The sequence below is a fragment of the Zonotrichia albicollis genome, chromosome 2 (assembly GCF_047830755.1).
Source record: "Zonotrichia albicollis isolate bZonAlb1 chromosome 2, bZonAlb1.hap1, whole genome shotgun sequence".
Taxonomy (NCBI): domain Eukaryota; kingdom Metazoa; phylum Chordata; class Aves; order Passeriformes; family Passerellidae; genus Zonotrichia; species Zonotrichia albicollis.
Window position 1 is genome coordinate 11,834,016 of NC_133820.1, and position 17,964 is coordinate 11,851,979.

A 17,964-nucleotide genomic window follows, 5' to 3' on the forward strand; every position below is an offset into this window, starting at 1 on the left:
GCTGCTGTTCAGCCACCAGCTCACAGAAGGGGATATTTTACTAAGAAATCCCCAAATTCCCGGGGCTGGCAAAACCCTGCCAGCCCATGGAGCGCCAGCTGTGCTCCACGGGCACCTTGTGCCCAGCCCAGAGCACTCAGTGCCACCTCCAGGGGACACCTGCAGGGATGGGCACTGCAAAGCTCCCTGGGCAGCCCCTAAATACCAGGATGGCCTTTTAGCTGCCCTCCCTCCCCAAATGCAGGCAGATCATGAACCACAGCTCCCTGGAGGGCACCTCAGCTCCCCTGGGCTGTCCCCAGACACTCACCCACCCCTCCAGCCCCTGCCCCAAGGAGGAGAGAGCTCCCACGGGGAACTGTGGTGTACCAACACACCCAGGCAGCCCACGGGCCACACACCAGCTGAGCAGGCCACAGAAACACAAAGTGCTTCTCTTCTCACTCCTCTTGGGATGAGGCTCTGCTCCAGGCCCACCAGAGCATCCCAGAGCCTGCAGCTGCAGCACAAGGGATGCCAGGAGGCTCCTTCCTCCCACACTGTGTGCTCCATGCCCTCCTGAGAGCAAAGGGTGGAAAGGACTGAGGGATTGCTGCCTTGGACATCCCCGTGGGTGTGTGTATCCCTGGCCAGCCCAAAGCCCGGTTTGGAGCAGGAGCTGCAGCTCCAGCAGTGCCCCAGCAGCTCCCCCCGCACCCTCCTGCAGGAAGGGACCACCCCAGGGGCACAGCAGACATGGAGACAGCTGCTTTCCAAGGCAGCAAATAAATAAATCTAACAAGAAATTAAATTAAGAGCCTCTCTCTGATCCAGCTCAGCATTACTCCAAGTTTCTGGGCCAAGCAGGGAAGGGAATGAGCTGGAGGGAGCCAGGAGCTCCCCAGCAGCCCCAGCATTGCCCAGCTGGCCCCGCTCCTCCTCCTTCTCCACATGAGGCCCCTTTGCTGCCAAAACACGATTTTTCCAGCTCTCAGAATGGCAATTCCTCGAGATGAGTTCCATTCCCGAAGGAAGATGAGGCTGTGCTTCCAGCTGAGCCGGGGAAGAACATGGACTTTTCCCTGGCAGAGCCTCCAGGTATTCCCACAACTGCTTCCTCTCCCTCACCCAATCCAAAGCTGCTGCTCACAGGTGCAACTTCTACTCAGTGAACCCCTTGAAGGAATTAATTTAACAGCAGAATCTCCCTCACAAGGCATTTTATCAAAGCAAGGAGGGCACCGTGGGTCACTGTGCCCCGTGAACTCCCCCAGGTGTGTGGAAGGACAGAGACCCAGCCTGTCCCACCCTGCAGCATGAGCCATCCCTGAGCTCCCCACGGCTCCACTGAGGCCTCCTCCTGCTCACAGCACAAAATCCCTCCTGCTGGTTTGAAGCCCAAACCCAGCACTTCCCAAGGCAGAGGTTTTGCAGTGAAGGATTCGCTTCCAATGAATCCCTGGGATGGCAAGGACAGACAGGGCTGGGGCACAGCCTCTTCACCCAGAAATTCACATTGTCCCCTCTGGAATCAATGACAGTCACCAGCCTGTGGCTGCAGCCCCCCTTCCTCACCCTGACTTTGTCCCACAGGATGCTCCCAGGGCTCAGGGGCAGCTCCAGGCAAACACAGAACAGCCCTGGGCACAGCCCTCCAGCCTTGGGCATTGACACGATAAGGATGTGGTTTCAACTTGTTCTTTAAAGCACTGAGATAAGAGCAAAGATGACTCAAGAAGGGCTGTGTGAAGGAATCAGTGAAGCAGGAGACAGGGCAGGAGAAGGAGCAAGGATGAGAAAGAGGAGCTGCTGTGGAGAGAGGAAAAGCCACCAAACCTGTGCCAGCCCTGCACCAGAGCCCACCCTTGCCACCCTCTGAGGCATCACCCAAAAATGCCTCCACCCAACACAGAACTCAGAGCCCACCTCTGAGCTGCTGCAGGAAAGAGGGAAAATCCACACCACGATCCCTGACCTGCCTCAAGGATGCCAGAACAGGGACCCCAGGAGGCCCCAGATCCCTGTGGATGTCAGACCCCAGGAGGGAATTCCCTGCACAATGAAATAAGGCTCGGGGCAATGCAGACTGGCACCACTTCCATATTACTGCAGGGAGGTCTGGGTCCCCCTGGATCTGCAGGAGAAACTGTCACCATTGAGGGAGCCAGGGATGAGCCCCAGCCATCCAAACCCCCATCCTCCACAGCCAGCTCTCTTTCGATCTCCTACATACACACCTGGGAGAGTTTGTGAACCAGGGATGAGCCCCAGCCATCCAAACCCCCAATCCTCCACAGTCAGCTTTCCTTGGATCTCCTACATACACACCTGGGAGTGCCCAACTGTGCTGGGATGCACAGAGGGCAAGCAATTAAAATAAAAACAACCCTAAATCCCCCACACTGGTTCCAGGTGATGTGATTTAAAGAGGAAGAGCCCGCTGAGCAAGACTAGTATTTTAAATGAGATGAAGTTTAAGACAATTACCCCAAACAATGGGGCACATTTTTGACGGCCCACATGTAAAACACTGACCACAGCCCCGGAGGATGTTCTGATAAGGGCCAGAAAACGCACCAAAACCTGGCTGATCTGGGCAATAGCCAGAGTACAGCAAACGAGCAGAAAGAGGGGGGAAAATTCCTGGAAGTCCAGTTTGTCCCCGAGGAGCCTGGTTTGCTCCCCTTTTAGGGGGTGTGAAAAGGTCCCAGGCCGGGCTGCAGCCTGACAAATTCGGCTAAAAATAACCAGGGCCGGTGCAAACAATGCCGCGGGGCCGTCACACATCCTGTGACAGCGGCAGGAGCCCAGACCGGGCTCGGGCAGGGCCAGGGGCTCCAAACCCCCACACCTCCTTACAGGGCTCCTGTGCTGCCGAGTGGAACCAACCCTCAGCGTGATCCCAGCAGCAAAAGATTACAGATCAGAGATTAAGGCCTCAATTCGCCTCTGAGGGAGTCAAAGCCAGGAGAAAATCTGGTTTTCCCCGGGGTTCAGTCTCCAGCTCTTATCTTCCTGCATGGATAAACCCTCCCATTTCAAACTCTTGCTTAAAATATCTCCCATACTATGAATCGGCATCGTTCCTAATCCTCTATAAAACCTGCTGATGCATCCATCCCCTGAGCATGTAGAGCAACCTCAACAGCCCAAGCAGTGCTGCAGCTCAGGCTCCTGCTCTCTGCAAGCACTTCCCTGCACCGCCTGAGAAACTTCCCCGGCGCTGACATTTTATCGTTAAAATGCTGCCATCCTAATAAAGAATTAAAAAAAAAAAAAAAAAGAAAAAAGAAACCTTTGCACGTTGGAGCAAAGGTGTCAAAGCCGAGCACTTTCACTTTGAAAAAAGGCCAGCACTCACCTCCGCCTCCCACCGAGCAGCCAACACCTTCTGCTTCCAGGGAAAGCAGCGGGAAAAGCGTGTCCTGTGCCGGCTGGGGACATTCCCTGCCGGGAGCCACCACAGCTCAGAGAGCTCCGAACGCAGCGCCCAAGAGACCTCGGGGACCCGCGGCAGCAGAGGGCACGGAGCCGTCCCGGGGCACGGGACACGGAGGGGGAACACCGCGGAGGGCCCTCCCTGGCCCCATTCCTGCACTTTGGGGCTCCAGCGCAGCCAGGCAGGAGCCCCACGGCAGTTCGGAGCCCAACCACGGCCCAGCGTGACCCGGAGCGCCGGAGCAGCGGCGGCGGGGGCAGCGCTGCCGCCCGTGCCGGGGCTGCCTCCGCTCGCCAAGAGCACAGCCAGCAGCTGAATCACCCAGGCTGCCACACTTCTGCAGGGCCTCCAAAAATAACCGCGCTGGAAATTCCTTGGAGGCACAAACCTTGCTTCACAAGGACTGCGGAGATCCAGTTTCCTTAGTGCAGCGCACTGGATGCGAACGGGCCCGAGGGTTCAGGGGCACGGCCAGCGGGGATGAGAAGCCCTCGTCCCGGGGACAGCGAGTGATAGATCCCATCCTGGGCCGGGATGGAGCCGCCGAGGTGCCCGGGCTCCCACCCCGAGCTGCCCTTGGGTCTGCTGCTCCCCCGCTCCAGGGCCGGCTCCTTGCCCCGCTCCTTGCCGCCGGCAAGCCCCAGGCTCAGAGCCGAGCCCTTCCCAGGGCTCCGCTGCGGCGCCTTCCATCAAACAACAGCATCCGAACACGGCCCCAGCCCCTTCCCCGCGCCCGCATCCCCCGAGCCGCCCCGGCAAGGCCTGCCCGGGCCGGGCTGCACTCGCGGGTCCCGGCAGCTGGGCTCGGCATTGCAGGTGCCCGGAGCCGCCCGGGGCTGGGCTCGGCCGGACTCACAGCTCCGGCTGACCTCGGGCACCGCCACAAGGACACGGAGCCCACGGAGCCGGCTCCGGGAAAATCCCGCAGCGTGCGGGGCTCGGCTCCCGCTGCCCGCCCGGCTCTCGGGGCGGAGGGGATGGGAACGGGGCGAGCAGAGCGCCGGGGCTGCGCTGCCCGTGCTCCTCAGGTGGGACTGCTGCTCCTGCACCGCTGGGCTCCCACAGCGGGAACGGCCCCGAGCAGCCCATAAGGAACCCCCAGCTCCCGGCACCGCTATCGTTACCGCGGGGCGAACTAGTAAATAACACTAATTATCCTAAATCCCGCCAACTGCTCCCAGTCGATGCCATTTAACGAAGAGCGCAATACTGTAAATGAGCTGAAATTTCAAACTTTTGACCCAAACAGCCGGAGCCCGCTGCAGGAACACCCCGGGGTTATTTCGGTCCTTGCGGGGTCCCGAAGCGGGGATCACCGCAGCTCTTGCCCGAAAGGCGGAGGAATGGCCCCAAAAGGGAGTGCGGGGGGGGGCTGGCACGGCCTTCCCCGGGCAGCGCCCGAGCCCGGCGGGGCGGGCAGGGCACCGCGGGGCCCGGCCGGGACTCACCTGCGATGGCCGAGTCGTCCAGGTGGGAGCCGGGGGCCCGCTCGGCGCGCCCGGGATGCTGCAGGACGAGGAGGAGGAGAAGGAGGAAGAGGCCGCACAGCGCCCGCACGGCCCGGCCCGGCCGCGGCTCCATTTCCGCGTCCCCGCCGCCGTCAGCTGCTCCTCGGCATCGGCACCGGCTGGGGGCCCGCGGGGTGTCCCGGTTATCCCGGCTATCCCGGCACCGCCGCCAGCTGCGGCCGCGCACCGGCTACCGGAACCCTCTGCCCCCCTCGCCCGCAGTGGTCTCTCCCAGGACAGCCTCCCCCCTCGCCTCAGTGGTCTCTCCCGGGACAGCCCCAGTTCCCCCGCCCTCAGTGGTCTCTTCCCGGGGTAACCCCGCCGGCCCCTCTCCGCTCTGCCGGGATAACCCCTCTTCCCGCCACCTCCGCTAGCGCCTCCCCGGCCCGCTCCGTCCCTCCGCCGCCTCCTGTCAGCGGCACCTCCCGGAAAATCTCGCTCTGTCTGTGCCGGGACAGCCCCGCACCCCCCCCGCCCGCCGCCACGGTGGTCTCGTCCGCCCCCCCGCGCGCCGCCCTACGCACCGGGCCCTGGCGCCGCCGCGCGCGCGCTGACAGGAGGCGTGGCCAAGCGCCGCCGGGTCACACCCACCAGGGGGCGGTGCCAACGGGGCGGGCACGTGGCCACGCCCCCTTCTGCCCGCGCTCTCGCGGCGCTGGCCCGCAGCGACCTCTGGTGGTTGGAGAGTGGAATGGCGGGACTGGGGGGACAGGGACACAGCGGGACAGGGGACACGGTGCGACAGGGGACACACCGGGACATAGGACACACCGCGATAGGGGAGACAGCCCATGGGACACAGCGAGACAGGGGACACATCGCGACAGGAGAGACACCGGGACAGGGCAGACAGCCCATGGGACACACACCGGCAGGGGACACACCAACACGGGGACACACACCGACAGGGGACACATCGGGACACAGGGACACACCTAACATGTGACATCCCCCATGTGACACACTGCAACATGTGACACATCGCAATATGGGACACACCATGACACGGGACACACCCCGACATGCCACCCACCCCGACGTGTCACCCACCCCGGCTCTCTGAGCAGTGACACTTTGGGGTCCCAGCACGCGGCTCCTGGTTCGCAGCGGGGCTGAGGAGATTGTGACACCTCCCAGAGCTGTGACACCTCCAGGGCCACCAGTTCTGGGTGGCACTGCTGGAGCGGTGCCACCAGTGTGACCTGAGGCCACCAATGTGCCCAGAGGCCAACCAGCGTGCCCTGAGGCCAGCGGCTGGGAGGGGACGGGGATCTCACATCTGTCCCACCCCTCACATCTGTCCCACTGGGTTGGGGTGCTCTGAGAGGTGACAGCCCTGTCGCTGTGCGTCTCCTGTCCCTGTCGCTGTGTGTCCCTGTCCCCGGAGCACGTTCCTCCCAGCCAGGTGCCCACGCCCCCGCTCTGGGCTGGGGGTCCCAGGCCAGCCCCACATGGGGTCCCCCAACCATGGCGGGTGTCCAGGCTGGGACACGGGGCTGGCTTCTGTCCAGGCTGATGTCCAGTGTCCCTTGGGTTCTGGTCCCCGTGCTGGCACTGGGGAAGATGCTGCCTGTGGGCAGGGTGCCACACCTGCAGACCCCGAGATGAGGATGGGGACAGGCCACTGGCATGGGGACAGGTTCACTGGGATGGGGACAGGTTCACTCTAATGGGGACAGGTCACTGGGATGGGGACAGGCCGCTCTGATGGGGACAGGCCACTCTCCCCCAGGAGCTGCCTCCCCTCCATCCTGGGTGTCCCCCACAAGCCCCTCCTGCCCCAGGGACCCCATGGGCTGTGGGCACTGCTGGGGGGGACCTGGCCCTTGTGGGGACCCCCAGACTGGGGCACCCGGCCCTTGGGGGGTCCCTCACAGCACCCGGGCTCCTCTGGCTTCGGGGGTGAGGGGGGCATTCCCACAGCAGCCCCGGGACCCTGTGCTGTGACCCCTGTGTGCTGCCACCCCTGTGCTGTCACCCCCTGTGCTGTCACCCCCTCCCCACGCACACCCCGAGGGCAGGGGGTGTCACCTCCCCCCACCATCAGCCCCCAGGTGACCCCGGCTGGGGTGGGCTCCCCTCCCTGCTCCCCCCCCGGGCTGGCAGGGGCCGTCCCGGTGTGTCCCTGTCTGTCCCCAGCTCTGTCCCCAGCGTCGGGGTCGGGGTGAGCGGCGGGGGCCGAGGGGGTCTCAGGGATGAGAGGTTGGGTCAGGGATGAGTGCCAGGGGTGGGGGGCAGGAGCGGGGCTGGGGGGGTCAGAGGTGGGATCAGGGGTGGGGGCTCAAGGATGGGGGGTCAAGGGTGGGGGCTCAAGGATGGGGGTCAAGGGTGGGGGGCTCAAGGATGACAGGCTCGGGGGCTCGGGGCTCAGGGGATGGGGGCTCTGGGGGCGCAGGCAGCCGGCGAGGGAGGAGGGTCCCTGCCCCACCCGGCCCGGGGCTGCTGCTTGGGGCGGTGTCGGGGGGTCGTTCCCCGGGTGCTGCCTCAAAGCCCCCAGCCCCATGCGGTGCCCGCAGCCCGGGGCGATGCCGGGGGGTCCCCGCTCGGGGCGGTGCCGGGGGTCGTGCCCCGGGCGCTACCCCAGCCCCGTGCGGTGCCCGCAGTCCCATGCGGTGCCGCAGCCCGGGGCGATGCCGGGGGCGCGGGGGCTGCGCTGCCCCGGCCCGGCCCGAGGAAGGAAGCGGCGGGCGCGGGGGGCCGGGCGCGGCGGGGGAAGTTTCTCCGCGGGACCGCCCGGGGCGGCGGAGGAGGCGGCCGCAGACTTCCTCCTCCTCCTCCTCGTCCCCGTCCCCGTCCTGCTCCTCGTCCTGCTCCCCGTCCTGCCGCCGCTGCCGCCCGGCCCGGCGCCCGCCGCCGCGCCATGCCCCGGGGTGAGTGCGGGGCCGGAGCCCCGGGCTTTGGGGCGGGGGTCCCGCGGCTGGGGGGCCCCGCCGGGCTCGGGCAGGGGGCGGGAGGAGCCGCCGGTCGGGGCCAGGGCGGGGGCGGCGGGACCCGCCCGGAGCGGGACCACGGGGGATAACGGGACTGCCGGCATAACGGAGCTGCCGGGGAGAGCGGGCTGGGATAGCGGAGCTGCGGGGACCAGGGCAGCGCCGGGGATAACGGAACCGCCGGGGAGAGCGGAACCGTCGGGGATAGCGGGGCCCGGGGAAAACGGGACAGCCGGGGATAACGGGGGACCCCAGGAGGAGCGGAGCTTTGGGCGGGAGCGGCTCCGGCAGCAGCCGGGACAGCGGGGACAGAAACGGGCCCGGCACGACCCCCTCGGCGGGACCCCCGGCCCCGCTCCCGCCGGAGCTGCAGCCGCGCCCCCGCCCCGCTCCCGCTGCCGGCCCGGCGCTGTAGGGGCTGCGCGACACCGGGGGGCGCTGCACGGCCCGCGGGCCCCCGGCCCCGTCCTGACACACCGACCCCCGCACTGACCCCCCTGCACTGACCCACCGACCCCCGTGCAATGACCACCCTGACCAGCGCTGCACTGACCCCACTGACCTCCTCCCGGCACTGCTGCCCTGCACTGACCCCCTGATCCCCCTGACCTGACCCCCCCCACATGGACCCCCGAGCCCCCCACGGTGACCCCAGTGATGCCTCCAGCCCTGTTCCACTGCACTGCCCCCTGCACTGCCCCCTGCACTGTCCCCTGACCCCCTGTGTCCCCCCACACATCCCTCGCAGGCGCTGCCACACGTGTGCAGCAGCCAGGGCGTGCCGGGGGCTCCTGCCGTGGGTGCTCATCATGGGGTCTCCCCGGGCTCACTCAGTCAGCCTGGGGACACCCGCGGGTCCCTTGCAGCCTGCGGGGGGCTGGGGGCTGCTGGGCTTCCCCTGCTTGGCTCGGGGGAAGGAGAAGCCACTGAGGTACTGAGGTACCATTTGTGGCCTATGGGGACAGGCTGTGGTGGCAGCGTGGTGGGAGGGGGCCGGCCCAGGCTCCAGGAGTGTCTGTGGGCAGTTGTGGAGGTGCTGGGCTGTGCTGGCCACGGTGCAGGTGTGGGCTGTGCCCTCGTGCGTGGAAGTGGGTTGGGATTGGCCATGGCCCAGAGAGGTGTTGGAGCAGCACAGTGCTGCCACCCAGCTCTGGGACCTGCTGGAGGAAATGGGGCCTGGCCTGGCCTGCCTGGCTCCATCCATCCATCCATCCATCCATCCATCCATCCATCCATCCATCCATCCATCATCCATCCATCCATCCATCCATCCATCATCCATCCATCCATCCATCCATCCATCCATCATCCATCCATCCATCCATCCATCCATCATCCATCATCCATTCATCCATTCATCCATCATCCATCCATCATCCGTCCATCATCCATCCATCCATCCATCCATCCATCCATCCATCCATCATCCATCCATCCATCCATCCATTCATCCATCATCCATCTATCCATTCATCCATCCATCCATCCATCCATCATCCATCCATCATCCATCCATCCATCCATCCATCCATTCATCCATCATTCATCCATCCATCCATCCATCCATCCATCCATCCATCCATCCATCATCCATCCATCCATCCATCATCCATCCATCCATTCATCCATCATTCATCCATCCATCCATCCATCATCCATCCATCCATCTATCCATCCATTCATCCATCATCCATCCATCCATCATCCATCCATCCATTCATCCATCATTCATCCATCCATCCATCCATCATCCATCCATCCATCCATTCATCCATCATCCATCCATCCATCCATCCATCCATCCATCCATCCATCATCCATCCATCCATCCATCATCCATCCATCCATCCATTCATCCATCATTCATCCATCCATCCATCCATCATTCATCCATCCATCCATCCATCCATCCATCCATCCATCCATCCATCATCCATCCATCCATCCATCCATTATCCATCCATCCATCTCCTGGAGGGTCTGGCTCTGGCTGCAGCTCCTGGGGCCGGGGCCAAGTGCCGGGAGTGGCCATGGCCGTGGTGAGAAGTGGAGCAGGACCCGGCCTGGGAGGGAAATAAAATGAGGAAATTAGTCACGACAGCTGGAAAATGAGGGAAATCAAAACCGTTTGAGTCAGCACGGGAGCTATTTTAGTTATTTTAGCTGCTACGACAGAGCCTGGGGCAGAGCTGGGGGGGCCCTGGGGGGTCCCTGCATCCCCACCATGGCCATGGACCCCCGTGGGGTCTCTGCTCGCGGTTCAGAGATTTTAGCAGGTTTATTTTAGAGATTTTGCAGTTTTATTAATTTCCTCTTTTTGCTGCTGAGCAGGCTGCAGGGCCAGGGGGGGACAATGCTGTGCCTGCCCCCCCAGAGCAGGAGCGACCCCAGTGCCAGGGGCTGGTGACCCCCAGCCCTGGGCACTCCCTGGGCACGTCCCTGGGGCCGGGATGGACCCGGGGCAGGGCAGGGTGCCCGGGGCAGGGCACGGTGGGCTGAGCGGTGCCCGCACGGGGTGTGCCGCTGCTGTGGGGCGGGGAAGGGGTGCCTGGGGCGGGCAGGGTGGGTTCGGGGCGGTTTGGGGACCGTGGGACACGGAGCTCACGGGGGCGGCTGCTCCACTTCCCCGGCGGAAACCCCCGGGGGCTGCCCCGGCCGGGAGCGCTGGCAGAGGGTTTTGCTTCCCTTTTCTGCTGAAGAGATGAGTCGCTTTTCCCGTGCCAGGGGGTGGCGATGGGAGGGGGGACCGCTCTGTGTCACCCACAGCCCCCCTTGCCGCCTCCCCGGCCCCCCATAGGCCCCCGAGTGAGGAGCGGGGCTGGGGGCTCGGGGTGCCTCAGCCCCACGAGGCCGCTTTGGCTCCGGCATCCCGGGGCACAGAAGGGGTTAAATGTGCTGCGGGCCGCGGATCTCCCGGGGAACAGAGCTGCCCTTGTGGCGGCAGCGGCAGAGGAGCTGGCAGCAGCCTGGGGGCACAGCAGGGCCGAGGCACCCGCCTAGTGTCACCGGGACACCCACCCAGTGTCACCGGGACACCCACCCAGTGTCACCCAGACACCCACCCAGTGTCACCGGGACATCCTTCCAGTGTCACCGGGACACCCACCCAGTGTCACCCGGACACCCACCCAGTGTCACCCAGACACCCTCCCAGTGTCACCAGGACACCCACCCAGTGTCACCAGGACACCCTCCCAGTGTTACCGGGACGCCCTCCCCGTGTCCCCAGAGCGGCCCAGCCCGGCCCTGGGCCAGCGGGGCCCTTGGGAGCCCCAGTGTGGCTGCGGGGACACGGTGACTCCTGCCCCTCCCTGGCACCTCCAGGATGGCACCGGGCAGCCCTGGGCCTGTCCTGGAATGGGGTTCCTTTGGCAGGGCTCCTGCCCACCCTCCTGTCCTGTGCTGGGGGACACAGGGGCTCAGGGGCAGGGCACTGTCCCTCCTCATCCTCCCTGGGAAGATGAGTGTGAGTCGGGGGCTTGGCTGGGGCTGGGGGGGCTGCTTGGGACTGAGATGTGCTGGCTGTGGCTGCAAACCTTGGCTGTGACAGACCTGGAGCCGCCTGGCACCCACATCCTCCCTTGGCACCCAGACAGACCTGGGGCTGCTGTGGGGGCTCTGCCCTGCACAAAGCCCACCCCTCAGTGAGGCATTTGCCCTGTGAGTGTGGGCCATGCCTGCGGGTCCCCTCGTTGTGCCACAGGCTCCTTGTACCTGGTGCTGGCAGGAGCCAGAACGCTCCTGTGTGAGCCCTTGGACGCTGCCTGCCCCTCCATGGGCACCGTGGTGTGTGCCCACCTTTGCTGTGTGCTGGTGACAAACCTGGGGACACTGGGGCTCCACAGCCCCGGGGTGCTGGGTGATGGAGAAGTGACCCCTGGCCTTCAGCCCCTCCTTCTCCTCCTCTTCCTCCTCCTTTCCCTCCTCTTCACCATTTCCCATGAAGTGGTGATGCCCTTCATGGGCACAGGTGTTTCCCTGCTGGGATGGGAATGGGATGGCATGGGATGGAGATGGGGGTGAGGATGGGCATGGGGATGGGATGGGGTGGGGATGGGCATGGGGATGGTTCCTGCCCGGTGCAGCTCATCCCGAGGTGCCCACAGTCAGTTTGGGCTCAGCATCAGCAGCGTGTGCCGTGTCCCACTGTGGGATGGGCACAGGGCCAGGCTGGTGCTCAGGGCTGCTTTGGCTCCAGACTGAGTCAGACAAACCAAATGGGGCCTTGGGGTGACAGGGACAGCTGTGTCCCACCCCAGGGGCTGCCCTGGGAGCCCTGGGCCAGGGGATGGGGTGGCTGCAGGACAGAAGGGGCACAGGGACGTGGGTGGCTGTCACAGCCCCTGGGGAAGGTGCGTGTCCCTGAGGGTGGCCCTGTGCAGCCACGGAGGGACCTCAGTCTCCACAGTCCTGATCCTGGTCCCGTGACCCTGTTCCTCCCACTGCCCTGCTCCTTCTCCCTCTGCTCCTGCTGCCATTGCTCTGATCCACTTCCTTCCCCCACCGTCCTGCTCCTGCTCCAGCTGCTCCTGCTCCACTTCCTCCTCCCACTGTCCTGTCTCCTTGAGCCCGATCCCATGGTTTTGATTCTGGTCCCGTTCCCATCCCTGTCCCTCTGCTGCCGCCCCTCTGTCCCCTCTCCCACCTCGTGCCCCCCAGCCCAGCAGTGCCCGTGCCTGCCCCGGGCTGAGCAAAGCGCTGTGAGGAAACCTCCGGGCCGCGTTCGCTCCCGAGCTGGAGGCCAAAGGCCGGAGCTGTGTTTGCGGCCCCCGGGGACCCTGCAGGGCTTCCTGCGGGGGTGGGGATGGGGACGGGGGCCGCCTGTGCGGGCCCCGCTGCTCCCCGCTCGCACGGCGGGGATGCGGGGGTGCCTGCCCGGGGGAAACTGAGGCACAGCGCTGCCCTGGCATCCCCGTGCCTGTATCGGGGGTCGGGCACAGCCGGGCAGGGCGGGGGTCACGGCACAGCCGCAGGAAGCCGCGTGTCAGCGCGGGAAGAGGAAGAGCGACTTCCCCATGCGAGGGGGCAGGGACGGGCCGGGGGCTCGGGGCCTTCCCCTGCCCAGCGCTGCGGGCTCAGCGGGACCCCAGCCCAGGGCTCCGGGACACTGCGGCTTCTCCGCTCCCTGCCCCTGGCACACGGGCGGGGCTCCCTCCCATCCTCCCGCGGCCATGCCGTGGGTGGGCACCATGCCCACGGCCGCATCCCGGCGGGAAAGGGCTGCGGGCCCAGGGTGGGCACGGCCCCAGCCCAGCACCGTGGGGCGCCCCCGCCCCGGCCGGGCAGGACTGGGCAGCGCCGGGCTCCGGCCGGCCCGTAGCAGGAAGGGGAGCAGGATGCAGCCCTTAATGGGAATCGCAGAGGGAGCCTGAGGAAGGAAAACGCGCGCCGGACTTGGGGATAAACACAGCTGCAGGAGCGGACGCTGGCTCCGGGGCCACGCCAGCACCGCGCCGGCCCTGCTTGGGGTGGGCAGGACAAACGGTGACAGCCCACGGGCTGCCACAGCCCCGGTGTGGCCCTGCTGCCTGCCCTACTGCCCTCCGTCCCATCCCGGGCTGGGGGCACAGCACGGGATGGCACAGCACAGCATGGCACAACATGGGATGGCACAGGGTGCTGTCTCAGCCTGGCTGCCATGGATGCAGCACCCTGGGGACGATGTGGTCCCCATGCACTGGCCACGGTGGCACACGTGTGTCCCTGGGTCATGGTGGGCAGATCCCCATTGTGGGTCTCTGTCAGGGGTTTTGCCTGCCTGGGACGCTCATCTGGGTTGGATGGTGAACCAAGGGCATGTGATCCTTGTGCAGCCCCCATCCTCGGGGTGTCAGAGCAGGGGGACCACGCTGACCCAGCCCTGGCGCGTCCCCTCCCTGAGCCTCTTCTCTCCCCACAGGCTGCTGAGGGGACACCAGGAGCGCCGGCATGCAGAGCATCAAGTGCGTGGTGGTGGGTGACGGGGCGGTGGGCAAGACCTGCCTGCTCATCTGCTACACCACCAACGCCTTCCCCAAGGAGTACATCCCCACCGTGTTCGACAACTACAGCGCCCAGAACACGGTGGACGGCAGGACTATAAACTTAAACCTGTGGGACACAGCCGGCCAGGAGGAGTACGACCGCCTGCGGACGCTTTCCTACCCCCAGACCAACGTCTTCATCATCTGCTTCTCCATCGCCAGCCCGCCCTCCTACGAGAACGTCAAGCACAAGTGGTACCCCGAGGTGTGCCACCACTGCCCCAGCGTGCCCATCCTCCTCGTGGGCACCAAGAAGGATCTGAGGAACAACCCCGAGACCATGAAGCGGCTCAAGGAGCAGAACCAGGCGCCCATCACCACCCAGCAGGGCATCAGCCTCTCCAAGCAGATCCGCGCCGTCAAGTACCTGGAGTGCTCGGCGCTCAACCAGGAGGGCATCAAGGATGTGTTCACCGAGGCCGTGCGGGCCGTGCTCAACCCCGCCCCGGCCAAGCCCAAGCGGCCCTGCGTGCTCTTGTGACGGGGCTGCCGAGGGACGATGCTGCCCTGCCCCGTGCCCCGTGCCCCCCACACCCCCTGCCCCCAGCCACCGCCGTGCCTCCCCAGCCTCGGTGGGAGCCCAGCCTCCAGCTTTAATAATACAGACCTTGTTTGCACTAACTGGCCGCCGCCCCGGGGCACCGGCTCCCCGCCCTGCCTTTGGTGCCGCCTCTCCGGTCCTGGCACAGCAACGCTTCCTGAGAAGGGGATGCCCGGGGTGGGCACCCCCACTGCAGCCCCGAGCACCCCACGGGGACCTGCCACCCCCACCCTCTACACCAGCTGGGGCACAGGGGTCCCCAGCCCCTCTGTGCCAGCGCTGGCACTCGCCCAGCCCGGAGCATCTCGCTGGCACTGCCCCGGGATCCCCTGGGGGTGTTTGGGGTGAGCCCCACAGCAGGGAGCTCCAGCCCTGCTGAGAGCAGAGCCAGCGTGGCCAGAGCAGAGAGCTCCTGCCCTGGCTGGTGCTGGAGCTCCACGGGGCAGCAGCACTCACCTGTAACCAGCTGCCCCCAGAGTTGCTTCTCCTGAAATAAAATCCTGCCCAGGCGCCCCGTGTCCTGTGCTCTCCCACACGCACCCTCCTTTCCTGGGCACGGGGACACTCCCTGGAGGGACATGGGTGTCACTGGCCCGAGCTGGGCTGGGACCCTCACTGTGCCAGGGCCAAGCTGAGGGTGCTCATGGTGCTTGCCAGGGCTCTCCTCTGGGGGCAGCTGCCGGAGGAAGCTTGGCATGTCCCTGCTGTGGCCAGTCCTGACCCCACCATCTCTGTGCCCAGCTGAGCTCCCACCCGGGGGCTTGGGGGCATTGTAAGGGCCAGCGATGGGGACAGTGCAGGAGGTGGCCACGGGGCCATTGAACTGTGTGGGAATGGGGACACTGAGGACGGGCACGTTGCAGGAATTGGCACATGAGTGTGGTTCCCCCCTGGGCAGCCCCCAGCCACTGCAGCCCCAGTACTGCCTCTGGCATGGCAGGTGGAGGGCAGAGCCCCGTGCTCCTGTGCCCAGGGGCGTCTGTGGTGTTCCCGTGTCCTGTGGCTGCCCATGGCAGCAGAGCCCTGTGCTCCTGTGCCCAGGGGTGTCCGTGGTGTTCCCATCTCCTGTGGCTGCCCATGGCAGCAGCGAGGGAGCAGTGAGGGAGCAGTGGCATCCCCTCGGCCGCCCTCGCCACCCCCTCGCCGCCCCCCCGGCACGTGCTGGCGGGCGGCCATGTCCGGACACGGGCCCCTTGTCCGGCCCCGGGGCTTCCTGCAGGAAGGGCAGAGACCCGGCGCCCGCCACAAGCCGCCTTTGTTCCCTGCTGCCCTTGGCACCAGAGCTGGGGCAGGCGTGGGCAGCGGGGCTGGGGGCTCCGGCCACGGCCCAGCCCAGCCCATCCCAGCCTTCTGCAGCCTCCTGGTGCCCTGCACAGCCCACCCTGGGAGCCCAGGCCAGGGGACACAGCCCCAGGGCCACTGCACAGCCACGGGCTCGGGGTCACTGCTGCACCAAATCCTGCTCCCACCATGGGCATCCAACAGCCCTGTCCTGGTCTGGCTGTGGGATGGTCTCCATGGCATATCCTGCTCCCACTGTGATGGACCTCCATGGCCACATCCTGCTCTCACAGGGGGATCCCCACAGCCGTGTCCTGCTCCCACTGTGGTGGATCCCTTCAGCCACATGCTGTTCCCACGGTGGGGATCCCCAGGGCCATGTCCGGGTGCCACAGTGGGCTGGCAAGGTGCCCCCTGGTGGGGTTTGGTGCAGCAGTGGGTGCTGGGATGAGGAGGGGTCCCTGTGATGCCACAAGCAGGACACAGCCCTGCCCTGGCCCGGCACAGCAGGATGAGCTCATGGCTCTTCCCCTCCCAGCTGCTCCTGGGGCGGCTGCAGCGAGGGCAGGGCCCCACCACGGCCCGGGACAGGGGGAAGCAAGGCCCTGGCAGCTCCCCTGCCCAGCCCCAGCAGTGCCAGCCCCAGCCCTCCTGGCTCCAGGCTCTGTCCCCGGGGCTGGGCTGGCCCTGGCCCCGCAGCATCCATAAAATCTGCAGGATCTGTGGCCAAGTGAGCGGCCCCAGGAGCTGGGCGGGGAGCAGTGGGGCCGCCAGCTGCGGGGTGGGCTCAGTCCCACGCCTCCAGCCCGGCCCCTGGCTACTTCCCAGCCTTACTGAGCCTTCCCGGGCTTCATCCGGCACCCAGGGACACGACCCACACCACAGCCCCAGGAGCAGGATCCAGAGCCCACACCCCATCACTCAGGATTCACATTCCACACCCCAGTGATCCACAGCAGATCCTGCAGGGATCTGCATCCCGAGCCCCAGCTGCAGGGATCCACACCCCACACCCCAGAACAGGGGGTCACATCTTGCACCCCAGCTCCATCACCCAGGGTCCACATCCCACACTCCAGCCCTGTAGCCCATGGTCCGTGTCCCGCACCCCATTCCAGCCCCCACGCTGCCCACGGTGCTGGTCTGGACCTGCTGGCTGTTCCAGGGCTGTGCCAGGGCCATGCCAGGCTGGGTCAGGTGGAAATGCTATGGAAGTTGCCAGGAGCTCACAAAAATACTTAGTGCTTTATTTCCACCTCAAAGCCAAGGCGCCACACGCATGCAGGGACACGGATGGAGCCCATGGATGGGGACACCGACGATGGACACGTGCAGCAGGACCTGCTCAAAGCCAGCCCGGCCCCAGCTCTGCCAGGGCCCCGCAGCTCCCGCTGGAGGAGGCTCTGCCCACCCTGGGATGAGCTCTGGAACATCCCAGGGGACTCTCGGTGGTGGCTGTGCTCAGGTGAAGGGCAGGGGGGGACCCACACTGCTCCTTCCGTGGGGTGGGACAGACCCTGGCAAGTGCAGACCTCCCCAAATCAAGACAGCAGCACTGCAGGAGGAGCTTGGGCACACTGTCAGCCCCCATCTGCCATCCAGCCATGTGCCCTGTGCCCTGGCAGCCAGAGCTGCACACTGGGGGCACTGCTGCACCCCATCAGGTCCCAGCTCCAGCCCCACGGCACAGGGGAAGCCATGGGGACGCTGGGGCAAAGCCCTCCAGCACCAGCACACCCAGCCTTCCTCCTCAGACTGGGCTGGAACGGGCACAGCACCCCGGGCACCACCTGTGCTGCTGGGCTGGAATGGGCACAGCACCCCTGGCACAGTCTGTGCTGCTGGGCTGGAACGGGCACAGCACCCCGGGCACAGCCTGTGCTGCTGGGCTGGAACAGGCACAGCACCCCTGGCACAGCCGGTGCTGCTGGGCTGAAACAGGCACAGCACGCCGGGCACAGCCGGTGCTGCTGGGTTGCAATGGGCACAGCACCCCGGGCACAGCCCGTGCTGCTGGGGCCTCTGGGAAAGGCCAGGAGTGAGACCTGGATGCTCCCAGCACCTGCTGTGCCCCGTGTGCTCCCACCCTGCTCCAGGCAGTCCCTGCACGGCCCAGCACCTTCCTGCTCCCCTCCTGGGCACTCAGGCACACGTGGGCCAGGACCTGGCCCAGGCCAGTCAGAGAGCAGCGCCTGAAGCCAGCCCAAAAGGCCACCAGCCCTTTCTGAGGACTTGCCCCAAGACCCCCAGCCTGGAGGAGGAA

General features: G+C 65.8%; 2 protein-coding genes across 14 annotated transcripts in view; one reads left to right on the top strand and one right to left on the bottom strand.

Annotated features, from left to right (window-relative positions):
- STIM1 (stromal interaction molecule 1) overlaps positions 1-5,194 on the bottom strand; it is a 73,237-nt gene extending 68,043 nt beyond the window's left edge. For 4 of the 13 annotated variants that reach the window (XM_074533375.1, XM_074533384.1, XM_074533397.1 and 1 more), the window contains exon 1: positions 4,867-5,191. In XM_074533375.1, coding sequence (XP_074389476.1) covers positions 4,867-4,999 — 133 coding nt within the window. In that variant the 5' untranslated portion in view covers positions 5,000-5,191. Of the gene's footprint in view, positions 1-3,340; positions 3,363-4,866 lie in introns of those variants that run through there. The other 9 variants (XM_074533355.1, XM_074533370.1, XM_074533417.1 and 6 more) reach the window with 6 other exon arrangements.
- A 2,446-nt stretch (positions 5,195-7,640) lies between these two features.
- RHOG (ras homolog family member G) lies at positions 7,641-14,950 on the top strand. The gene is made up of 2 exons (XM_074533513.1): positions 7,641-7,796; positions 13,756-14,950. Exon 2 carries the CDS (start codon positions 13,785-13,787, stop codon positions 14,358-14,360), a length of 576 nt encoding a protein of 191 aa, XP_074389614.1. The 5' UTR covers positions 7,641-7,796; positions 13,756-13,784; the 3' UTR covers positions 14,361-14,950.
- The last annotated feature ends 3,014 nt before the right edge of the window (positions 14,951-17,964 follow it).